This window comes from Bos mutus, chromosome 14 (assembly GCF_027580195.1).
Source record: "Bos mutus isolate GX-2022 chromosome 14, NWIPB_WYAK_1.1, whole genome shotgun sequence".
NCBI lineage: Eukaryota > Metazoa > Chordata > Mammalia > Artiodactyla > Bovidae > Bos > Bos mutus.
In genome coordinates this window covers 67,077,665-67,100,870 of record NC_091630.1, presented here as the reverse complement: position 1 = coordinate 67,100,870, position 23,206 = coordinate 67,077,665, and the positions used below count along the sequence as shown (strand labels likewise).

Genomic DNA, 23,206 nt, shown 5'->3' with positions numbered 1-23,206 from the left:
TTTATAAATGAGCCTTGACAGAACTGTTTTCGCTGCTTTCACGCTATCACTTTTCATTGTTTCCAGAACTCTCTGACCTGTATTTGATCACCCTCACTTAAAAAGAGATTGAGGCTTAAAGGGTAGAAAAGCCAGAATTTAAGCAAAGGCTCTTTTCCCTTACTCTGAATTTCTTAAGCATGTTTATTTTATCTGTGTCAAACTATTTCATTGTTAATATTATTTTGTAGCCTACTTTATATACACATGTCAAGAGGCTTTTATATCTTCATTAAACTAAGCATTCTATTGGCACTAACTGAACAACTTAATTATGAGATTAATAAACAAGCAGCTGTTTCAACTCCACACTTGGCAAATGCATTCATTTTATAGTGAGTCTTAGCATTTGGTGATCAATTCCGTGGCTCAGTCTATTCTCCCATCTCTCTTCCATAGTGAGCCCATGCTCACAAGCACCAAATAGTGGGGAAAGGCCAACATCTCAAGATCTGTAATACTTACCAAGTATGGTGAAAAGTCTGATGTGGAAGAAGGCTCAAGTGATTATCTAAAATAAGGGTTTGATGCTAAATGTGGACTATGCCCAATGTCATACATGAGCAAGAGCTTGCTGTATTAAAGAATATTCACATCATTTAAAGAATTCAAGTGATTAGCTGTCAGCATTGCCCAGTACCACCAAGGCCAAGGTGTTCAATAAGCACTGAGAGCTGTGCTGAACCAAGTTTTCAGAGTCTATGTGCTTTTCCTGTCCACACCACTGCTGTGTCCTTTCTGCCTATATTATCCCTTCCTCTCTTCCTTTCCTTCCCCCCACTTTTCTGAATCAATACCCCACACATGGGGTCTTATTTGCTTCAAAGAGAGGCTCTGATGGCCAAGCAACCATTGCGTGTTTTTAAAAAGAGCTGTTCCTTCCTCTTTTCACTGCTGGAATAATGCAGATTCTTTTCAGAGGTCTGGCCCGTTCCTGATTTTATGCACAGAAATATCCTGTAGGTACACTTCAGGTAGGGAGTTTGAGTACTTCCTAGATCCCTGGATGCCATGAAATCTGTACCCACATTGCTGGATCCATCATCTCTCAGCCTCCTCTGTAAGGAACGGGGATTGAGACAATAGAAGCATTTTCCAAAGTGGGTTCTGTAAAGTATCAGTTCTTCCCCAAAGAGATTTTCAAACAAGTTTAGGAAATAACTAAATACTCTCCTTTGGAGAATCACAATGCACAAAAGCATCTTAAAGGCTTTGGAGTCTTGAAGGAAATTCTTTTAATCAAGCATTCCCCAAACTTATTTGACCACAAAATCCTTTTTTTCCTATTATACTTATTCACATCCTGATTAATTAGCATTATGGAATGAACTTAAAATGTGCACGAGAGGCACGTTAAGGCCCAGTAGAGTGTAACTATTTTAGAACTCTGAATAAAATCCAGCATTTGATACCTACAAAACACAAAGATTTCTATAAACCACCCATGATAACCAGTCTTAATACAACACAGACCAGAAATTTCACCAATTAGCAGCTACATTACTTGGGAATCTAAGAGTTTTATATCTCGATTCCTTTCTATAAAGGCAACTCAATTAGTGAAATACTATACCCAGATCTACTCCTTCTGTGTATTAGACACAATGCTAAAGACAACCTTAATTTAGGAAGAACTGCAGAGGGAGTTCTACAGCAATGGAATAGAAATTAATTACCAGTTATCACAGAAAGAGACACATTCTGGGGCCAAAAGGCTGAACAGTGAATACATACATCAACTTTTTTTTTTTGGTGGCTGTGCTGGGTCTTCGTTGTCGCACAGGGGCTTTCTCTAGTTGCAGTGAGCAGGGACAACTCTCTAGTTGTGGTGTGCAGTGAGTGACTTCTCTTGTTGCAGAGCATGGGCTCTACAGCACATGGTTATCAGTAGCTGAGGCTCCCAGGCTCTAGAGCAGAGGCTCAACAGTTGTGGTGCTTGGGCTTAGCTGCTCCACGGCACGTGGGATCTTCCCAGACCAGGGATTGAACCTGTGTCTCCTGCTTTGGCGGCGGATTCTTCAACACTGAGCCAAGAGGGAAGCCCTCTACATCAACCTTTCTCCCCTGGTTAATTACCACATCTGGGCAATATCCCTCGAGATAAAAGGAGCATTTGTTAACATGGACGGAAAGGCACCACACGCTGTTCTGGAGGGCTAGTGGAGGGTTTCACAGTACTTTCCCACCTGGTTCTAGGAGCTCTTCACTAATTCCATTGTCATCCCTTACCTGACAAGAGTCATTTCTCCCATGCTCGGGAATCTTCTGTCCCCAGTGTCACAATCCCGCCTTCTATCCTTGTCAATGAGTCACAGTGCAAGGTGCGCTACTACATCCAGTCACCACATGGTCATAGCCAATAAATCACATCCTCTGCCCTGGAAGTTTCTTCAGATACTATAAATCATTAGCTTTCTCTGTGAGAAAGGCTCCCCAAATCTGGTATAACTAAAAAAGTAACTCCCAACTTACAAGATACCCCATAAGATTTCATGTTAAAGGAGAAGACGTTAAAGTAATTTTAAAATAAGATCTATAAAAGGCAAAGTTTACCAGGTGATGAAGGGTGAAGGGTGAGGAGGCAGTGGGAAGTGATATGTCAAAAACATTCTAAACTAGTTGCATAATGTCAAGGCTGACATAAGCTATACCTTTGACCCACCTTGTTCTTTTATTATATCTAAGATTGTGTTGGTTTCAACAACTTACACGAGGTATATTTCCACTCTTCTAACTCTCAACATACTAGCTTTCAAAGGCAGATAAAATGTTCGTGTTAGCTTATCAAGTAAAAAAGCCACAGTGCACAGGGCATATCCATGAACAGATTTATAAGGAACAACCCAAGTAAGCTGATCCAGCAACTAACTACCCCTCTAGTTAGAAGAAAAATAGCCTCCTCCTTTATACTTGGTAGGAACTGTTATAAAAAACTAATTTTAAAAACTGCAAGAAATACGTGGTAGCATCTTTAAGATGCAGGTAGCACAAAAGAGAGCAGCTGGGGAAGGTGAAGAAAATACAAATGCTCTGGGTTTTCCATAAGGTAAGATGTTCAAGCAGCACATACTGAAAGAACCATACACGAGTAAAATCTGACATTTCCTTTAAGATATGAAGTTTGTTACAGTAAAACCACACAATTAACTATCATGATAAAAAAAATGCAAAGTATAACATGAATCTCAAGCTTTAGTTATTTTTACTAAACTCTAGGGTTAGATTGCTCATCAAAAAAGCACAGAAAATGAATATTTCACCACTGACTGTTAATAATATCAGTAACTAATAGGAACCTCTTGGGCCATTTGTTATTTAGCTTGGCGGGGGTGAGGGGCATCCTTTTTCACTGTGAGAATTAAGGTTATAAAAAAGTTACAAAGACCACCCCCATGATAGCAGCTGGACTCTTTATCTTCTCTTATTTGAAAAAAAACGTACCTGAGAATCAATCTGAGGACTCTCTGGATCAAGCTGTTACCCACCTTCTGGACTCGAAGCCCACAAGACAGACTCCAGGTTTAGTTTAAAACCATCACACAAATCCAGAACCAGAAGGACACAGTACACAGTATCACTACTGCTTATCTGACAGATGGAATAAGGCCTCCTGATCATGCAATCAGCTTCCCTGATAGCTCAGTTGGTAAAGAAACCACCTGCAATGCAGGAGACCCTGGTTCGATTCCTGGGTCAGGAAGATTCCCCTGGAGAAGGGATAGGCTACCCAGTCCAGTACTCTTGGGCTTCCCTTGTCACTCAATTGGTAAAAAATCCGCTTACAATGCGGGAGACCTGGGATCGATTCCTGGGTTGGGAAGAACCCCTGGAGAAGAAAAAGGCTACAAACTCCAGTATTTTGGCCTGAAGAATTCCATGGACTGTATAGTCCTTGAGATAGCAAAGAGTCAGACATGACTGAGTGACTTTCACTTTCACTTTTCGATACATGGTAAGAGTCTCACTTCAAGAGGGATAATCCAGGTGACCAGTAAAATGGCTTGAGAAGCAGAGTATCAGTAATGAAATTATTCTTATTAATAAATCAACTACTGTCATAACTGGCTTTACTAATAAGTGCAGTTCCTGGCTCATGGCAGGCACTCACATCTGCAGATGAATGAACCCTTGACCAACCTTAGGTAGGTTACTCGGCTACTCTACAGACTTTAACCTTTCTGTGTATAAAAGCAGGCTTTCTCTGACAATTTTCTCAAATTAAGTCTTCGGATTGATCAAGGCACTTTGAAACTCTGACATAAAGGAGAAGGAAAAAAAAAAAAAAGATGCTTCCATTTCATGCAAAAAGTCACATAGACAGGGGAAGTTATACATCATGATCCCCACGTTGAAGCTCATCAGACTTTCATCTTAGATTAAATATCACTTTATCAGGAAGAAGTCCCCTAACCACCAACCTACTGCCCAGAGGATATTATGCCCCCTGAGTTAATAACTCTCCTTAAAAACTTTATTTTCCCTTTGCAGTACACAGCACAACAATCATTAAATAATGACTGTACTGCTCTTTGTTAAATGTTTGTCTCCCTCTCTAGACTTCAGACATTCTGAAAGTGAGGTCATGTGGGCTTTGCTGATTGACCTCCAGATTCTAGCACCAAGAAATATCTGGCATATAGGTGTTTAGAAAACGTGTTCAGTGAACGTTTGAGAACAAAAAGCCAGCCAATGGTGCCCTTCAAGATACTCAAATAATAAAAGCTTAGAAATCAAGAAAGGGAACATTAGGTCATCAAAAGCTAATGTTCAGAACATCACTCTGTTCTCAACATGAAACCGAGAAAAGTTTTTCCTTAGCAGTCACAGTGATAAAAGAAGTAAATGGATCATAGTATATCTATTTGCCATTTTATAGCTTTCAAAACACTTTCATCACATGTGTGGTCTCATGACTGAAAATCTCCATAGAGTTCCTACTGAATTGTTTGTGATTTAACATGTTTCAAAGAGCTGTGACAGGTATATAACCCATTTACCCTGAAGGCTTTTATAAACGACTTACAGCCTGTCTGTGAATTTTGTTTTTTTAGTGTTCACTGCATAATATTCCCTCTACAAAACAGCTGGGACAACGTCTTTACTTCTTTTCTTTTTTTAAGTTTCAGAACACTGAAATAAATACTGATTCCAAATAAAAACTTCAAGCATTGTAGAAAATAGCAGCTCTATTTTCTCAAAGGACAAAGAAAGGCGATCTGAGTGCTTTGTTAAAAGCCAAAGGGACTTCCCAGCGATGGCTGGGAAATTGAGCCACGCCTTTAAGGTTCCAAAGTACACTTAGAAAACATTTTCAGAGGTTTATAACCTGCAGAATTCTGTGAAGATGAGAGCAGATGAGAGATCTTCATTTAAATAAGAAACTCCAAAGCTCTTTGATGATTAAAAAAATTTTTTTAAACAGAAAAGACCAGAGAGTAGACCAGAATCTTGGCAAAGGATATAGGAATGGCAGTACTGCAATTCCTAAAAGTCTATGACAGAGAAGTGAAACAGGACTCATAGGGGTTCCTATTATCTGTATTCTTTCTTAATTGTTGTTGTTGCTTAGTCGCTAAGTTGTATCCAACTCTTCTGTGACCCAGTATCCCACCAGGCTTCTCTGTCCATGGAATTCTCCAGACAAGAATACCGCAGTGGGTTGCCATTTCCTTCTCCAGGGGATCTTCCCGACCCAGGGATCAAACTTGCATCTCCTAAATTGGCAAGTGGATTCTTTACCACTGAGCTACCAGGGAAGTCCATTCTTTCTTAATAATTTGATTTAAAACAATATCTTTGTTTTAGAGATCATAAACACCTCATATTGTAACTCAATCAGCTAAAATCTAATCCTATATGATTCTTGGATTCCAAAGGAGGACAGGTTAAAGCCAATAAAAGTTTTAATTCAAAGCCCTGAAATAAAGTGAGCAAAGGACTTGTTTTTAAGAAAGATCCTGTTCCACCTTTCTCAGGAGTGTGTTTGGAAATCCACGTTTGTAATAACACAGTATCTTTACCTCTATCAAATTTTATGAATGTCAAAGTGTTTGATACACAGTATCTAATCTGATTAACACAATAATCTTATGAAACAGGCAGGCTAAGACTTTTATAGATGAAGACCATGAGGTTCCAAGAGGTTAAGTTTCTTGACCCATGATCATAACTTGGAAAGTGGGAGCTCCAGAGTTGTAACAGTTTCTGATCCCTAGACCCTTTCTCTCCAGTACTCTTGCCTGGAAAATCCTATGGACGGAGGACCCTGGTGGGCTGCAGTCCATGGGGTCGCTGAGAGTCTGATATGACTGAGCGACTTCACTTTCACTTTTCACTTTCATGCGCTGGAGAAGGAAATGGCAACCCACTCACTCCAGTGTTCTTGCCTGGAGAATCCCAGGGACGGGGGAGCCTGGTGGGCTGCCATCTACGGGGTCGCACAGAGTCAGACACGACTGAAGCGACTTAGCAGCAGCAGACCCTTTCTATTCCTAAAGAACTATACCATTCTGACCCCTTTCAAGCTGCTGTTCATTCTTTATCCCTCACCAAAACAAGAAATAAAATGGCAGTAGGACAGTACTCCATACTGTGTAAAGAGTGAATAGTATATAAAGAGGATAAAATATTTCCCTCAAAATAATGGTCATATCCCCACTATGTCTCTATATGGTTTTAGGTCTTAGAAATCTTACAAAACTATGATTTGCTATTCTTGGTCTCATATCAAGCTTATACAGTGAGCACAACTTTGCATAAGAAAAAACTGCAACTAAACATGCTTTCTCCTCTTATGAAAGATCAGGGACCTTCCTGACAAGCATTAGAATCACTGAATCCAAGTTGCTCCATAGTGCAGGGTGAGGTTAGGGCTGAAAAGCTGGATAAAACTCCAAGCACCATCTTTCTTGTTTAGTAGGGTGGGGGTAATGGAATGAAGTCTCAAGATGAAAGAAATGCTGTTAACTCCTGAGGGGAGAGTTGCTTTTCCTTTTTTTCCCTTTATGAGTGACTCAGTTTTTTGAAAGTAGGAAAGTCCAGTTCTTTCTATAAAAATATCATGTGTATCTGTGAATCCTAAGGTTCAACAGGAAAAAAATCCACATTAAGTTCTTCAACTTTCAAAATCTGTTTTCTTATCTATAATGTACACTGTGCTGTTTCCTTTGCAAAACATCAAGGTTAAAGCAGAAAAGCCTATCAAATAACCTCCATAGAATGTAAGGGTCAATGCTGGACCAGCCCATATCATAGGTCTAACTCTGATCTTTGGTAGCAAATATACTTTATTCTTGGGCTTCCCTGGTGACTCAGTCAGTGAAGAATTCGCCTGCAATGCAGGAGACCTAGTTTCGATCCCTGGGTTGGGAAGCTCCCCTGCAGAAGGGAACAGCTGCCCATTCTAGTATCTGGCCTGGAGAATTCCACGGACAGAGGAGCCTGGCGGGCTACAGTCCATGGAGTCACAAAGAGTCGGACATGACTGAGCGACTGTCACTTCACTTCACACTTTATTCTATAAAAACAGCCTTGTTCTTCTAAGGCAGTGACTGTCAACCTTGGATACATAATAGAATGGGTTTTAAAAATACAGGTGCCCCAATCCTGCTCCAGACAGACTGGTGAAATCAGAGTCTCTTTAGTGTAGGGTAGGGACTGACTGGCTGGTTCTAGAGGTCAGCTGGAGTTGAAAATCATTGCTATTAGTTTCAAAGACCAGACACGATACCATTTTCATATCTTCCTATGGAAGAAATATTCACAGGCCAAAGACAGTCATGATGGTTAGAAACACCAGAACTGAATGAGCGTATTACTTGGATATAAGCAGACATTCTTAAGATAGTCACAAATGCTACACTTAGTAAATATTAACCATCAAAAGAAAAAAAGGAGAAAACAAAATTTTAAAGACGAAAAAACTCAGAAAACAGCATATAATCAGAAACATAACTATGTAATACTCACTTAAATATGGCTTAAGCATTAGATCATATTCAAAAATTTCTCTTCCACTGAATAGCAGCTAATCTTGTAAAATATTTGAGTTTTAGAATTTTCCCATAGATATAAGTAAGAAAAAGCAAATAAAGAAACCAGAAGTACAAGACATCCTATTACACAGGTATATGAAATCAGTTCAAAGGGGAGTTTCCACTGCTCAGAGGACAAAGCACTTCTCAGAAACATTACTGCAATCATATTGCTCATTTCTTACTCAACACAGTACTGCTGAAAAGGATGTTGCTATGTTCCCACCTTAACTGCTTTATGTGTTGTTCCTGTGATAGCCGGAGCCAACAAAGTTTGGCTTCTGGAAAAAACGAAATGCCAAGCTGCTTTATTTTTAAACTTTCTCTAAAACTCTTCCCTATTATCTGATTCTATGAATTTTGCAATAGCTACATATTAGTTACAGCTGGAGAATGAGTAACCAAACCCGGTCTAAATTGTATGCTTAAACAAATGTAACAATAAAAACAAGTTCTATGCAGTTTTTAGTTTTTTATAAAAAACTACTCACATTCATAGGGGGCTTAGACTAATAAAATCTGAGACCAAAAAATGCAAGGAAATCTAAACTGTAATATCCTAATTAAATCTAGGTGACCTATTTAGGAAAATAATTAAGATTCCTATTCTATGAACTTCCTGATTAAGAAGAGATTAATAGTTACCACAGAAAGGATAAGAAACTATTAAAGGTTAGAGAAGAATTTTGATTTTGTGTTTCTATTTCTAAGTCAGTCACTTGTAACCAAATATAACCAGGTGAGTGGTGTAAACTTACATGGTTTATTGTAGATTGCACAGCCTTTAAATAATGGTTTAGTTCCCGATCCATCATTGCAAATTCAACCATTGCCTTATCCATACTGTATTCACTACTCACTTCAGCTGAAAAATAAAAGGGAAACAAATTATTGTTTTTCACTTAAAATGCCATAGCTGGGAAAAGCTACACCAACATAATTATTAGTCAATGATCTATGTAAATGATTTTGCAAAAGTATTACATCTTTTAAAATGTCTTCAATATACACCTGGTTCATTCTAAATTTGAAGAAGATGGCCAACAGAAAAAGGCTCAAAGGTGGAAATGTAGACTCAGACACACGAGTCTCAGCTATGCCACCTGCCTGGACAGTCTGAAATCAACCACTACACTTTTCTCAGCCTCAGTTCCATCATCCATTAAAGCAGTGCAGTTATATGTCTGCACATGAACCCCACAGTATCATTAAAGATCAAATAAGGAAGATTTTTCACTTCTGGTAATGGTAGACTGGGTTATGCAGACCAATCCTCCTACTGAAGACAACTAAAATCATAGGGTAAAACAGAAAAAAAAGAGATCTCCTTAAAAACAAAAGTCACAAGATAGTAAGAAATACCAGGGCCAAATCAGAAGCAGAAAGCAGGATCCAAAGTTACATACACTCCCCTAGTAACTTGAGGGTCCCCACTTCTCAGAATAAAGATGAACTAGAGTAATAAGCCCACTCTGCTCCTCCAGGCTGTAGGGAGGTGGGCCTTGGCCACTGAGCAGAAAAGAGGGCAGAGAGAAAGAAAGAACAAATGTGTTTCTGAAAAACTGCAACAACAAGCCACAGCGGAAACAGATCCCCAAACGTTTCAGGTGTCGGTCAGAGCAGGAAACAACCGTCCTGACTGTATTTAAAAATTAAAAACCCTCAGGGAACAAGAGGGTTACAAAAAGTGACTAGTAGACTAGAAAAGTGAGATAATATTAAAAGCGCTTAAAAGAAACATTTTCCCCAAGCTCTAGACACACAATTTAACAGATCAGGAGAAGATAGAGAACACAGATTAATAAAAAACGTTAGCATTTAAAAACCTGAAGTGAAGTGAAGTGACGTTGCTCAGTTGTGTCTGACTCTTTGCGACCCCATGGACTGTAGCCTACTACGCTCCTCTGTCCGTGGGATTTTCCAGGCAAGAGTACTGGAGTGGGTTGCCATTTCCAAAACTGGTGTCCTTAAATCACATTTGGAGATGCACACAAAGACTCTTCATTCAAATACCCTAACTCAGACGAATGTCAGTATTCCTTGTCTCCCCTGAAGAACAATACAACTGTCTAGCTCAAAGTTATAAAATAATGTAAAACCCACTTACATTTGGCTTTTAAGAAATTATTTCCTAGACTTCTAAATTATGCTTTAGTTTTACAGTAGTCAATAATAAACACATTCCTTAAAATATCTCCTGGGCTAACATGTTTTTAGTAGAGTATCTCTTGGCTTGTAACACCCAGACTTCACAAAATATATACATACCTCTACATAAGTTTTTTGTTTTTCTTTTTGAGGAGTGGGAAGGAGCAGGGTTTACATAATAAAAAATTGTATTTACATTCACAAAATTAAATACAAATTTTAAACAAAATGGTATAAGAGAAAGGTCTCAAGTCATATACCAAATAAAATAGTAAGACTATTCAAAAATGTCCAAACATCAATGAAAGAGACATGTTGCTTAGTTGTTGCTGGTACCAACGTGTCTCTATTGCCATAATATAGCAACTGTTTGTTAAAAATCATATTAACTGCTTGATGATCAGAAAGAGAATTTTAAACAATCTATATCCTAATGATGATGGGTTGTGACTTACTAAGTATTTTACTGTATATATTTACATTTCAGCAAATTGGTTAGGAGTTTAGAATTGACCTATAATTTAGGTTTTTTTAGTTTTTAAATTTTTTTTTAGTTTTTTCTCATTTAAAATAATGAAAAATATAAAAAAAAAAAAATCTTTTTAGAAAGGGAGAAGTAGGCCCCTGGTTTCACACAAGTTTTATCTAATTAAAGGAAATAATGGTGCAGGTTTTTTTGTTTGTTTTCTTAAAGAAATCAGTGTATTTTATGTGTAATGGATTCTTATTTTGGGACCACTGAAAAAAGTGGGTAAAGCTGGTAACCTGAGCAAAGACTAACAGCATAAACTGCTTTCTAAAAAAATTCAATAATTAATGGAAACTTCAACCTAAGTAGAAAGACATCCTTTCTAAAGGATGTATCAGGGGCAAATATAAGAAATAAAAATCTATCAGGGGCTTAAAGCAGCAGGAATTGACATAACGTTGGCAACCCTCCTCTGGAATTGAGTTAATTTTTGAAAGCACTTAGAAATGTGCTTTTGACATTCAAGTTTGCAAAGTAAGCAGGATGATGCTCTTATCATCAAGGGCCCATGGATAATAGTAAGACTTGAATTAGATAACAATTTAAAATATAAGGTGAAGGAGACCTTCCCTGCAAAGGTGAACCTAAGCAATGATGGCTAGGCCAGGATTTGATGGCATGAAGCCTAGGGGAAGCATCTAAGGAGGCCAACTGGGCACACACAGCCTCCACTAAGGCGCAAGAATGCTGGGACAAGCTAAAGAACCTAAGTGATGAATAGTGCAGCCCAAGGCAACAAAGAGAAAGCACGGGAAGAGAGGAGGAAACTACTCCTGAAAAGAACTGAGAGCCACACCACAGCTGGAAGTGATGCTCAGTCAGATAACCTCAGCCCCAAGTCAATGTTTTGACCTGCTGGAGAAAAGGGCTTGGAGAGACCAGAGACAGTAGATAAGAACTAGAAGAGACTCCCACAACGGCATCTGGAGGGGAGGCCATGAGAAACATCCATATCAGGCAGCTGTTAACCACCATTTCCCTCATTATTACAATAATAACCTCTTTTTTATTTGTGTTCAGGCTTCAGAAATACCAGGCAAAGAAAGGTATACGGAATGTGTCTTGTTCTACAAGGAACTGGGGTGGGGAAAGAGCATAGTGTTTTATGTAAAAGGCTAAATAAAGTCCGGAAGAACTCAGGAGGAAAAGAGGGATAAGCACATGACAGGGAGTGGGCTGTTGACCAAAAAGTGGCTGGGGAATGGAGAGGGGCAGAGGGGCTGAGTAGCTAGAGGTCCCTTGATCCTTTACTCCACGGTATATAATTCCGCTATCCAAATTCTCCCACTCTTACAGGGACAGCCCTTCGTAAAAACCCACACCAACCAAATCCAAACCACCCTTCAAGGGCTGAGCTCAAGCCCTGCCAACTTTTAAACTCTACCAGCCTAGAAGGATCTTGTTTAATTTATCTTACGACTGTATTTATCTATACTTGACACTTGGGCACTTTGAACCAAAAGCAATCTTGTTTTCCTATATCAAATTGTCTCATTTTTCCAAACAGATTTTAATCCATTTGAGGGTACGAACAATGCCTTAGTGTTCTTGGGAACCAACAAAGAAATATAACAATATTCTTATACAACCATCATATATAAATTTGAAAATTAAACTTTTGCCAAACTAAAAATTGTCCTGACCTGATATTCAATTGAATTCAAATGTAAAAATACGTAATAAATGTATTTGCCTATTCTATTTTCATTGTGATTTTTCCATAGGAAAAAGGCTGGCCCCAAAGCAGGGTGGGGAGCAGGGGCATTACAAAAATGATGTTAAAATTCACTGAATGACATAGCTCGGAGAGGAAAATATTACTGTACCACACCTCTGCAAGCCTGGAAAGTAACTGCAATGATAAAAATATATGTAATAATAATAGCTGTAGCTAATAATTAGTAAGCACTTATATTATGAGCCAAGATGCACTCAGCACACTGTGTTTATATTAAACCTCACAGCAACATTAAGAGAAAGGTAGTTTTATCTCTACTTTATATGAGAAAACTGGAGCACCATGCAGTTGAAGTAATAACTCACTCAAGGACACATGGTGGTGAGCGGCAGTCAGGCCTCGGCACGCAGGCCTTCCAGCTGCAACGTATGTACACTAGCCTCCCTGTGCTAAAAGATGCTTCAACACGAGAAGGACCAAGCGCCTCTAACCTCTCCATGAATATCTAGGGAACAAATCCTGGGGGCGGGTGACTGGAGAAAAAGTCATGGCCTCCAGCTAGCTTCATCTCAGCTCTGGGTGGCCTGTTCCAAGGAGGACACTGGCCAAGGTCATTCAAATGTGACTGGGCCTGGTGGGGAAAAGCTTTCCCAAATTCCTTGGAAGAGGAAATCAGTAACAAAGAGAAAATGATCTTCCCCTTACGAAGTTTTAACACTGGTGAAGAGTGATCTTTCCCATCAGCAAGGCTAATTGGAGAGGCTTTATAAAAGCAACCAAGTCACCCCTGAATGCTCAGAGAGTAAGTCAGCTCTTCCAGCAGCTGCTAAGTCCACCAGAACCAAGCCAAGAGCACCAGCGACAACAGAGCAGGAAGCAGCAGCCACGCCAGGGCAGCAGCAGAGAACTGTTTCAGGGGAGGGAAGAGCCTGGGAAGGCTTCACATGCAGACATACTTCTGAGTGGAGCCCAGGGTCAAAACTATTTCTACTCCAAGCCTTTGACGGGGATTCCCTGGTGGCTCAGACAGTAAAGTGTCTGACTGCAATGTCGATCCCTGGGTTGGGAAGATCCCCTACAGAAGGAAATCACAACCCATTCCAGTACTCTTGCCACTGTCCTCCCTAGCCAAGCAGGGGTCTGGGAGTCTAGGATTTCTTAGATGTGCCACTGAAAGAGCATCAATGTATTAAAATCAACTCTTGCTTGTGTTAATCAAGTGAACCTAAGCAATACACTTGAACATTCATTTACAAGTTAATAAATAGGTGGGGAGGTCTCCTGGAGACTTGGTGAGTCCCGTGTAACACGTCTGGCACACCAACTAAGAAGCTGCTCCAAGAAATTACTTCAAGAACTGGCTGAAATATGTCCCCCTAACCCTGCCCCTGCAAATTAAGTCCAGAGGGCACAGATAATTATAACTGCTCCTGTAAGTACGCCAGTACAGTGGCTGGCCTCCTGCAAATCCGCCTTGTTCATACCCAGTGATCCAGCTTAGCATCCCAAACACTATGGACTGCTAATAAGTACTATGAACTGCTAATAGAACTCGAAGAACTGACCAAGTATTTGTAGACCAGGAAGGACCATAGAATGAAGCCCATTCTTTAAAGACAGCTTCTGTTTCATTTTCCTGTTCATTGGCAAACCCTAGAAAAATAGTGACAATTGCTGAAGGAGGGCTTCTTTTTAGGCTGAAGTGCTCTGGTATTTATCTAATGTTTATCTGAATGGAGGCAGGTGCCCTGTATATGATTCCCCTAAAGTCACACAAACCTGTAATTATGCAATCTCGGCAGCTGCGCTAATCATTAGACACGTCACCTGTTACCCAATGTCAGAATGCACTAACAGCAATATTATAACCATACTATTCTCTCTTGAAGTGTTGGATAAGACACTGAAGTTACATGTTACATAAAGTACATTAAGCAGAAATGGGTGATGTAGTATTGCAATCAAATTCAACTTAAAATTCATGAAATTTCAATGAGAAGAAGATGATGACCAAGACAGCAACCAAGTATGAAAGCAAAATAATGTATGAAAACTAGCAATCAATGAGGGTTGTCTCAAAAGTGAAAGACTGGGGCAAAATGAGGGAGAAGAGAGAGGTGTCAGGGAGGACAGGAAGGGAGGAGACGGACTGGCTATTTTTACAGATGTCAGCAGACTCAGGTGAGACAAATTCCAGGTCCTCTGTAGCTAAACAATGTAGGTTGCAAGCCTTTAACAATATGGTAATGCTTGATGTGACACAATATGGACTCATGAGAGTTTATCCAGGGTGAGTTCCAGGATTGTCTGGTGTCTATTCCCACCTTATTCCTCCATATAATACCACTTTCTTGGCCACTGGTGAAAAAACAGGGATAGAGAAGATTCTCTCTCTTGGCTTCCCCAAGTCCAGATGGGCATGGTCAACAGACCGGTCAAGCTTTCCTTCTACACCAGCAACCAGTTCAGCAAGAATGGAAGGTGAAGTGATGCCACTAAGAGATGCAGCTTCGTGATCAATTACTCTAAACAATGCCCCTCCCAAGCCACAGCCGTCCTCAGCAGCAGCCTAAGGAACGCACTGGAGAGAAGTTAACTTCTCTTCCCAGAGGCCTAGCCCCAAGGTTTGGGAAGCACAGCTGGAAAAAGTCTGATAGCACACAGCACCCAGAGTCAAATAAGTTTCCTCATTATCCTTCAAGTCTTCAGTAGAAGTGCCTTCAGTGAAACAGACACGAAAAAGCGACTCCTGCCCTCCTCCCTCCCCTAGCACATCCATCCCAGCTCATCTCTAGGCCACCTCCCCACACCACCAGATATCTCTTCTATGATTCCAGCCCCAGGGTCCTCTTCCAGAATCCTCCCTAGTCTCCAGAACAGGACCAAATGCTTAATGCCTTCTTGGTCCATAAGACCCCTTTACCTTTACAACAGGGACACATGTGTGTGGGGGGCGCGGGTGTTTTTGGGAGGCACACCCTCAAGACAAATTTCACCTACTTATCCCTTCCAACGTTCTGCCCATGATTCAACAGCACTTTTGCCCATGCTCAAGTTGTTTGCTGAAGTTTTGTCCTAAACAAACAAATACTGCAGAATCAGGTGGTTTTCTATTCTACCAAGTCATGTATAGGCATGTCTGAATAGCAACAAGACCAATTATACAGAGTTGAATAAAATTCAACGCCATGCATTTTATTAGTAAAATACCAAGACAAAGCAGCCATTCAGTGTTTTACGGGGGTTGCTGACTCCAGTTCAACATGAAGCACACACTCAGAACGATCTGATCAACATTCAGTGCCATAAAGTACATGCGTCCATTTGGCGAGGAGGAAGGAAGGAAAGGAGGCAGAGAATAGCCTGGTTTCTGTTTTAAATTTCCTAGAACAGGTGGCACATACAGTAGGGAGATTTTACTTTCTGAAACAGGAAATAGGGAATAAATATTTCCTAATCTCTTCAAATTAAAATTGGTTCTTCCATTATTTTGTAAGCAAGAAATATCTTCTTTTTGAATAAACTCAAATAAACGACAGTATAAACCAGACTGCCTCTTCCTCCCTCTGTGGGAAAAAAAAAAAAAAGCCCCTTCCTCTTTTAAAATACAGCTTCAACTATCTCCAGCAACATAGTAATATATGACACACACACCTACCTCTATGAGTGGGTGTGTGTGTGTGTTTTTCCTGGCAGCCTAGTATTAAGCAATCATTATATATTCATCAAAAGTCGAATTTAATGACTTACTCACTGCTTGAGCAATATTTAATAGAAACCTGGTTACTTCTCACTGCACTGTACTTTATTCACCATTATTCCTCCTCACAGATATTCCCGTGGTAAAATTAAAACGGAATGCACATTACATAACTGCTTCCCACCAGAAATTATAGTGAAGAGTATAACAGTATATGACACCAACCGGTAAGCAACTGCTTCTTTCACAAGCTTAGGAAATACTGGGGAAATCTTTGTGAAATACTGACCTCTACAATCATCTATACCCATCTATACAATTTTCTTATCATAGTAATACAGAAGAGGGAAGCTGTATAATACAGTAACTCAAAGAGACAGTTCTGGAGTCACTTGACATTCAAATCCAGGTTATGTTGCTTGCTAGCTGTGTAGTCTTTGGCACGTAACGCTGAGTCTCAGTTTCCTCTTCTGTCTAATGGGTACAATAATAGCACATAACTCATAAAGCTAATGTGAGGACTACGTGGGAAAATGTAGCTAAACTGATTAGCACAGGGCCTGGCCCACAGTATGCACTCACAAAATATTATCTATCATTATAATAATTACAGAATGGGCAACTACACTACAAATGTAGTTAGTCTAAATGCTGAAAGCACTTTGCCTTTAGAACTGAACAGTATCCAGTGAAGTTCACTGCTTCAACTCTCTCAGCTGTTTGGATAATGTGAGACCAAAGCACTAATATAAACCCACAAGACTACAACGTGCTATGAGAAGCTTTATCAACAATCCCCCATCCCCACACACCCACCCACTCACCCACTCACACACTACTGTCCAGAAAACTCACTCACCTAGCAAATGCTTATTAAGCACTTACTACAAGCCAGGCAGAGGTGGATGCACTCGGAAGGAATGGCTAACACTGCTCATGTGAGGCAGGAAAGGCTTAACAGGTAAGGGGGTAAATGTGACTTGTGTCTGGAAGCGTTAGTGTACATCAGGTGTTCACCGGTTTGTATAGAGGCTAAACAAATGCCCTCGGTCCTCTCCACCTCCATAGCGTTTAAATGGTCACACAAAACCCCGAGAACGAACAGAGAAGACATAGATTAACTCTTCACTGACCACTGACCACATGCCAGGCACTTTGAACACATTCCTCATCCTCTGTCACAACAGAGTAAATGCGGTCTTGGTAAATATCATTTCAAGACAAGGAAACTGATGCTCACTCAGGCTAAGTCATTTGTCCCAAGTCACACAGTTAATAAACAGTAGAGTTAGGATCTGACCTCAGGTCTGACTAAGAGCATGGAAGGCATGTGCAATAGTGTCTGAACTACTACACACAAATAAGTAAAACACACTTCATGTAAAAGTCATGGAATAATGAAAAATCGGTTCTCTGGTCTAAGAAATTCTCCTAAACATTACCTTCTTCTAAGAGTGAGAGAAAGTCAAAGAGAGACTGACTTAAATAATTCTACCCCAAAGCAATGGCAACCACCTTTCATTATATAGATAAATATTCCTTAGGATGTGTAGTTAGTATATATAAACCACCATGATAAAGGTATAACTCAAAATATTGCTTGAAGTAAATTCTATGGAGAATAAAATTTAGAACTCAATCTCTGGATACAATCTTAGTCTTTACCAGTCAACAAAAGCCCTATGAATCCCAGGCTATGGGCATCTATCATTTTAAAACATATCCACAGACCTCTTTTGGCTAGCTATTATAAGGTCCTTGAATCAGATATGCAGATGACACCACCCTTATGGCAGAAAGTGAAGAGGAACTAAAAAGCCTCTTGATCAAAGTGAAAGAGGAGAGTGAAAAAGTTGGCTTAAAGCTCAACATTCAGAAAACAAAGATTATGGCATCTGGTCCCATCACTTCATGGGAAATAGATGGGGAAACAGTGGAAACAGTGTCAGACTTTATTTTGGGGGGCTCCAAAATCACTGCAGATGGTGATTGCAGCCATGAAATTAAAAGACGCTTACTCCTTGGAAGGAAAGTTATGACCAACCTAGATAGCATATTGAAAAGCAGAGACATTACTTTGCCAACAAAGGTCCGTCTAGTCAAGGCTATGGTTTTTCCAGTGGTCATGTATGGATGTGAGAGTTGGACTGTGAAGAAAGCTGAGTGCCGAAGAATTGATGCTTTTGAACTGTGGTGTTGGAGAAGACTCTTGAGAGTCCCTTGGACTGCAAGGAGATCCAACCAGTCCATTCTAAAGGAGACCAGCCCTGGGTGTTCTTTGGAAGGAATGATGCTAAAGCTGAAACTCCAGTACTTTGGCCACCTCATGCGAAGAGTTGACTCATTGGAAAAGACTCTGATGCTGGGAGGGATTGCAGGCAGGAGGAAAAGGGGACGACAGAGGATGAGATGGCTGGATGGCATCACTGATACGATGGACGTGAGTTGAGTGAACTCCGGGAGTTGGTGATGGACAGGGAGGCCTGGCGTGCTGCAATTCATGGGGTCACAAAGAGTCGGACACGACTGAGTGACTGAACTGAACTGAATTGAATCTTCAAGGTCAAGTCTGTCTTTTACATGGTTGAGATCCTTTTCCTATACCCTTCCTGTCCATTTGTTCCTATCTAATCCCCAGCAGACTGGAAAGAAACAGTGAACTCAAGGCAGTATGTAATATTTACAGCAGCATCCCAGCCAACATAGTTTCAGCGACTGCCATTTCTCGCTGGTTTTCAAGTCCTTGGCTGTGCCCAAGTTTTAGATAATAGTGTGGGGGCTGAAGAAGGCTCGGGAGGCTTAAAGAACAAAGCCTGGCTTTGACTTCTGGTTCAACATCAAAGCTCTTGCATGAATTTATGGCAGCAAAGACAAAAAAGGGAGTGGGGCTTAGACCTCATGTTGAACACTGAAAAAATGTAGGTAAAGCACCCACAGGATGTCTTAAACATAGTGGACTCTAAATAAAGGAAGGTTACTTTACAGTTAACTTTTGTGTATTTTACAATATTCCCCAAGTGAAATCTTCTATTTCACTTAAACCAGTATCTATTTGAAAAAAAAAAAATTGTTTTTTAATACAATGTAGCAAGAAAAAGACAAACTGTCCCATGAAAAACTCAGCAAACAGATATAAGCAGAAATTCTCTGAAAAGCTTATTCAAATGGCCTAGTATCTACTGAATTATGTATCACTGGGTTATCTCCTGGCTTCCCTGGTGGCTCAGATGGTAAAGTGTCTGCCCGCAATGAGGGAGACCTGGGTTTGATCCCTGGGTCAGGAAGATCCCCTGGAAAAGGAAATGGCAACCCACTCCAGTACCCTTGCCTGAAAGACCCCAGGGACGGAGGAGCCTGGTAGGCTACAGTCCATGGGGTCGCAAAGAGTCAGACATGACTGAGCGACTCTCTCTCTTTCTCTCTCTCTGGGTCATTTCACTTTTTCAAAGCAATAAAGTATATAGTTAAGAAATTAACTAAACATATGGTTGAAAAATTCAACCAGTACAGTAACGTGGTGTCTCCAAACCTCCAAATTCCCTCCTCAGAGGCAACCATTATTATGAGGTTCTTGGGAATTTAATCCCATGGAAATATTTTATGCATAAGGTTGCGGATTCTTAAGAGAGGATGTATAAGTCGTCCTCTCTTAAAAGTGTCTATATATACTTACAGAAACAGATACTTACGGAAAACACTTACAGAAGTAGAGAAATAAGAAATTTTATTAAATGGCCAAACTTGTAGAAAAACAGCTCTCACAATGCCTCACACTGACAATTACATCAATATTTTCTCTCTGCCCTAGTCTTCGGTAAATGTGCCTGAACAGAAAGAACTATGAGTGGCTGCTTCAGTTTACTATCAAAATATCCATTTTAAAATATGTAAAGGTAAACAAGAACATCTGGGAGAAGAACATGAACATTAAATACAAGGAAAGAGTGATGCTAAACAAAGAACACATGTGAATGTCAGGGGGAAATTTCCATTCACTCAGCGAACAAACACCTACCAAACACAGACCATGTGCCTGGCGCGGTGTTGGGTGCCCTGGAGAGAGCAATCAACAAGGTAACCACCCTATATCTGCTCAAAGGATTCTTACAAATTTCCATTCTACACGGAAGTTTCTAAAAAGCCCTCATATGACGATGTGGCCTTGGCATTAGGTGAAAGCTTGTTTCTCCATCGAATGGCTCTAATTATTAGAATCATTCCAAAGAGAGAGCTGATTCAGCGCCTTCTAGAACAATTCGAGGCAATGACAACCATAAATCTGAATTGCTCTTTCACACACATTAACTCATTGACACCTCATAACCTCCTTATGGAGTGATTTTACTCTCTGTTTTATATGGTTGAGGAAATTGAGGTTCAGAGAGGTTAAGTGATGCCACTGAAGTCATGCCTCAGTGTTAGATGTAGAACTTGAATCCTGGTCCTCAACTCCAGAGCTGCAGAAGAGCCACCTGCTGGGGCCACACAGAGTCTACTCTCCCAGATTACAGTCCTTCAAAGACAGGAAGGACTACTGAAGGTGGCTGCTCAGTATCTCCCACTCTGCAAGTCTTTGCTTCATCAGAATAAATAATTGAGCCCCAAGTTCCTGCCTTCATGTACCCATGTTCCTTTTTAAAAGATGGACTCCAGAATAAAAATTAAAAAAAAAAAAAAAAACAGTAATTACAATGACACGTTAACAAATTAAGACTATGATAATACTATTATTCCATGTGTACCACTTTGATCCTGGGTTGACTTTGTTAAAAAAAACAAAACAAAACCTCAACAGGAACTGCTATTAAAGTAGACCTCTCCCTTCCTACATTAGTACCACTGAATTTTTCAATCTAATATTCAAAATTTAAGATTGTCAGATTTCATGTTTCTGAAATCTGGCATTCTATTTCATTCAGGAGGTGGAGGTCTTTCTGAATTTTAAAATGCCATCTAACAGGTAGCCTCCCCTATCTTCTATGATCCATAAATCCAAACCCTCTTTCTTAGTATTTTTTCAAGAAGTTAAATGAAATAATAGCTAACATTTATTGAGCACTGTGTATGTCAGACATTATGCTAAGCAACTTACATGCCTCATTTCATTCAACCCTTGCAATAACTGTGTAGAAGACACTGTCATTCCTCTTTTGATGGAAGGAAAAAACTTAAAAAAAAAAAAAAAAAAAGAGCTCAAGAGAGGTAAAGAACCTTAAGCCAACATCATACAAATAACAAACTGCAAAGAGAAGACTCAAATCAGGGTTAAGTAACAGAGTCTATTTTCCTAACTACCTCAATAATCATCAACCTTTGGGCATAACCTATTTCCATGTCATAAGACTTTGTCTAATGTCTTCCTAAGATCTATGCACATTAGATTAGAAACCATCTCTACCGTACCAGAGCAGTCACTCTAGTCCAAAAAAAAAAAACCACAAAAAATCCACAGAGGAAGGAGGAGTGGAGAAAAACTAGAATGATCAAGAACAAAAACATCTAGTAAGTTCATAAAATGAGATGGCTACTAATGAACAGCAACTACCTTAGACCAGCCTATCGCCATACTCACTTCAAATAAATTTAAACCAAGAAAAAATATACGAATGGGGTCAGCCTACTTTAAAATAGAAAGTTAATTAAGGAACACTTTAATTAAACAAAAATTAAGTTCACAAAAACTATAAATGTAAGTTTGAGGAGATAAGAAGTTATTAGATCATAAGACCTATGAAGACAGGAACTATATTCTCTCTCATTTACCTATCAAGTGTTGGTCTAAATGAGAAGTATTTTCTTCTGAGAAACATTTCTTCAAGAGTGGAAGGGCCACCATTACAGAAGGAGAGAACAACTATATTCCATAATCCTATCTGTTGGAGGATAAATTCTATGCTAATTACTTTCAGAAAATAAAATATATTTGATTTCATAAAACAAGGGCAAATCAATCTGTTAAACTTCAATCACTGACAGCTCCAAAAAATAAGTCTATCATAACTTACCATACACATTTTAATAACTGTACCAGCTAATCAGCATTTTTCCTTATGTCTGTAACTCCGAATAATGCAAGATCTTGAAAAGATGTCTCTGAGATTTTTATACCATGATTCCTATTTTTCTCACTACTTATCTCATCATTTCTAAGATTTCTTTTATTTCACTTCACTTTACCTGACTTAAATCAGTAGTGACTCTGAATACTGTCTCTGTCTTGCCTTCTTTAAAGGCCTCTTTATCAAAGAAAGAATCATCTATAAACACTTAAACTGACTAGAAGTGTCTTAGAGAACTCTGCTGGATGAAGTAGACTACTTCTGTAATAGGAATTATCACCCTAATATATCAGCTTCTGGATGACAGCAGTGAACTGCAAAGTAAGAAATAAAGAACTATTAATATTAAATGAGTAACTAACTGGTTCTAGAACACTGCAGTAGTATTTATAAAATGGGAGGGCCCAATCAATCACATCCCACACACAGGCACCCGGTCTCTGCACCGCAACAGAAATAAACATTATACAAGACCTAACCCCTGGAGTCATCTTGACTTCTCCCTTTAGCATCCTCCATACTGAACTTCCATATTGGGCTTCCCTGGTGGCTCAGCTGGTAAAGAATCTGCCTGCAATGCAAGAGACCCCAGGTTGATCCCTGGGTCAGGAAGATCCCCTGGAGAAGGGAATGGCAACCCACTCTTGTATTCTTGCCTGGAGAATTCCACGGACAGAGGAGCCTAGTGGGCTCCAGTCTGCGGGGTCACAAAGAGTTGCACACAATTGAGCGACTAACACACACACATTGAACTAGTTACCGAGTTCTATCAGCTCTGCCTGCTTAACTATTATCTCCTTCCCAATTCCAGCTGCCTTAATTTCAATCTTTCCTGTTTCTTTCTTATATTAGCAGTTTGCTTCCTTAATGAAGTCCCTTTCCAATATCTTTTCTGCTCTAATCCTCCTTCTATGTTGTTATCAATTCTCCTTCTCAAGAGACGTTACTCTTATTTATCAAAAGCCTACCATAGTATTTGCACTTCTGGCCAAGGTAGAATCATGGGAACCACATTTATTA

General features: G+C 39.8%; 1 protein-coding gene across 7 annotated transcripts in view; it reads right to left on the bottom strand.

The window, feature by feature from the left end:
* The window catches only part of NSMCE2 (NSE2 (MMS21) homolog, SMC5-SMC6 complex SUMO ligase), a 237,066-nt gene that overhangs the window by 181,075 nt on the left and 32,785 nt on the right, over window positions 1-23,206 (bottom strand). For all 7 annotated transcript variants that reach the window (XM_070382478.1, XM_070382477.1, XM_070382472.1 and 4 more), the window contains one exon: window positions 8,831-8,937. In XM_070382478.1, the coding sequence (XP_070238579.1) occupies window positions 8,831-8,937 (107 nt within the window). The remainder of the gene's footprint in view (window positions 1-8,830; window positions 8,938-23,206) is intronic.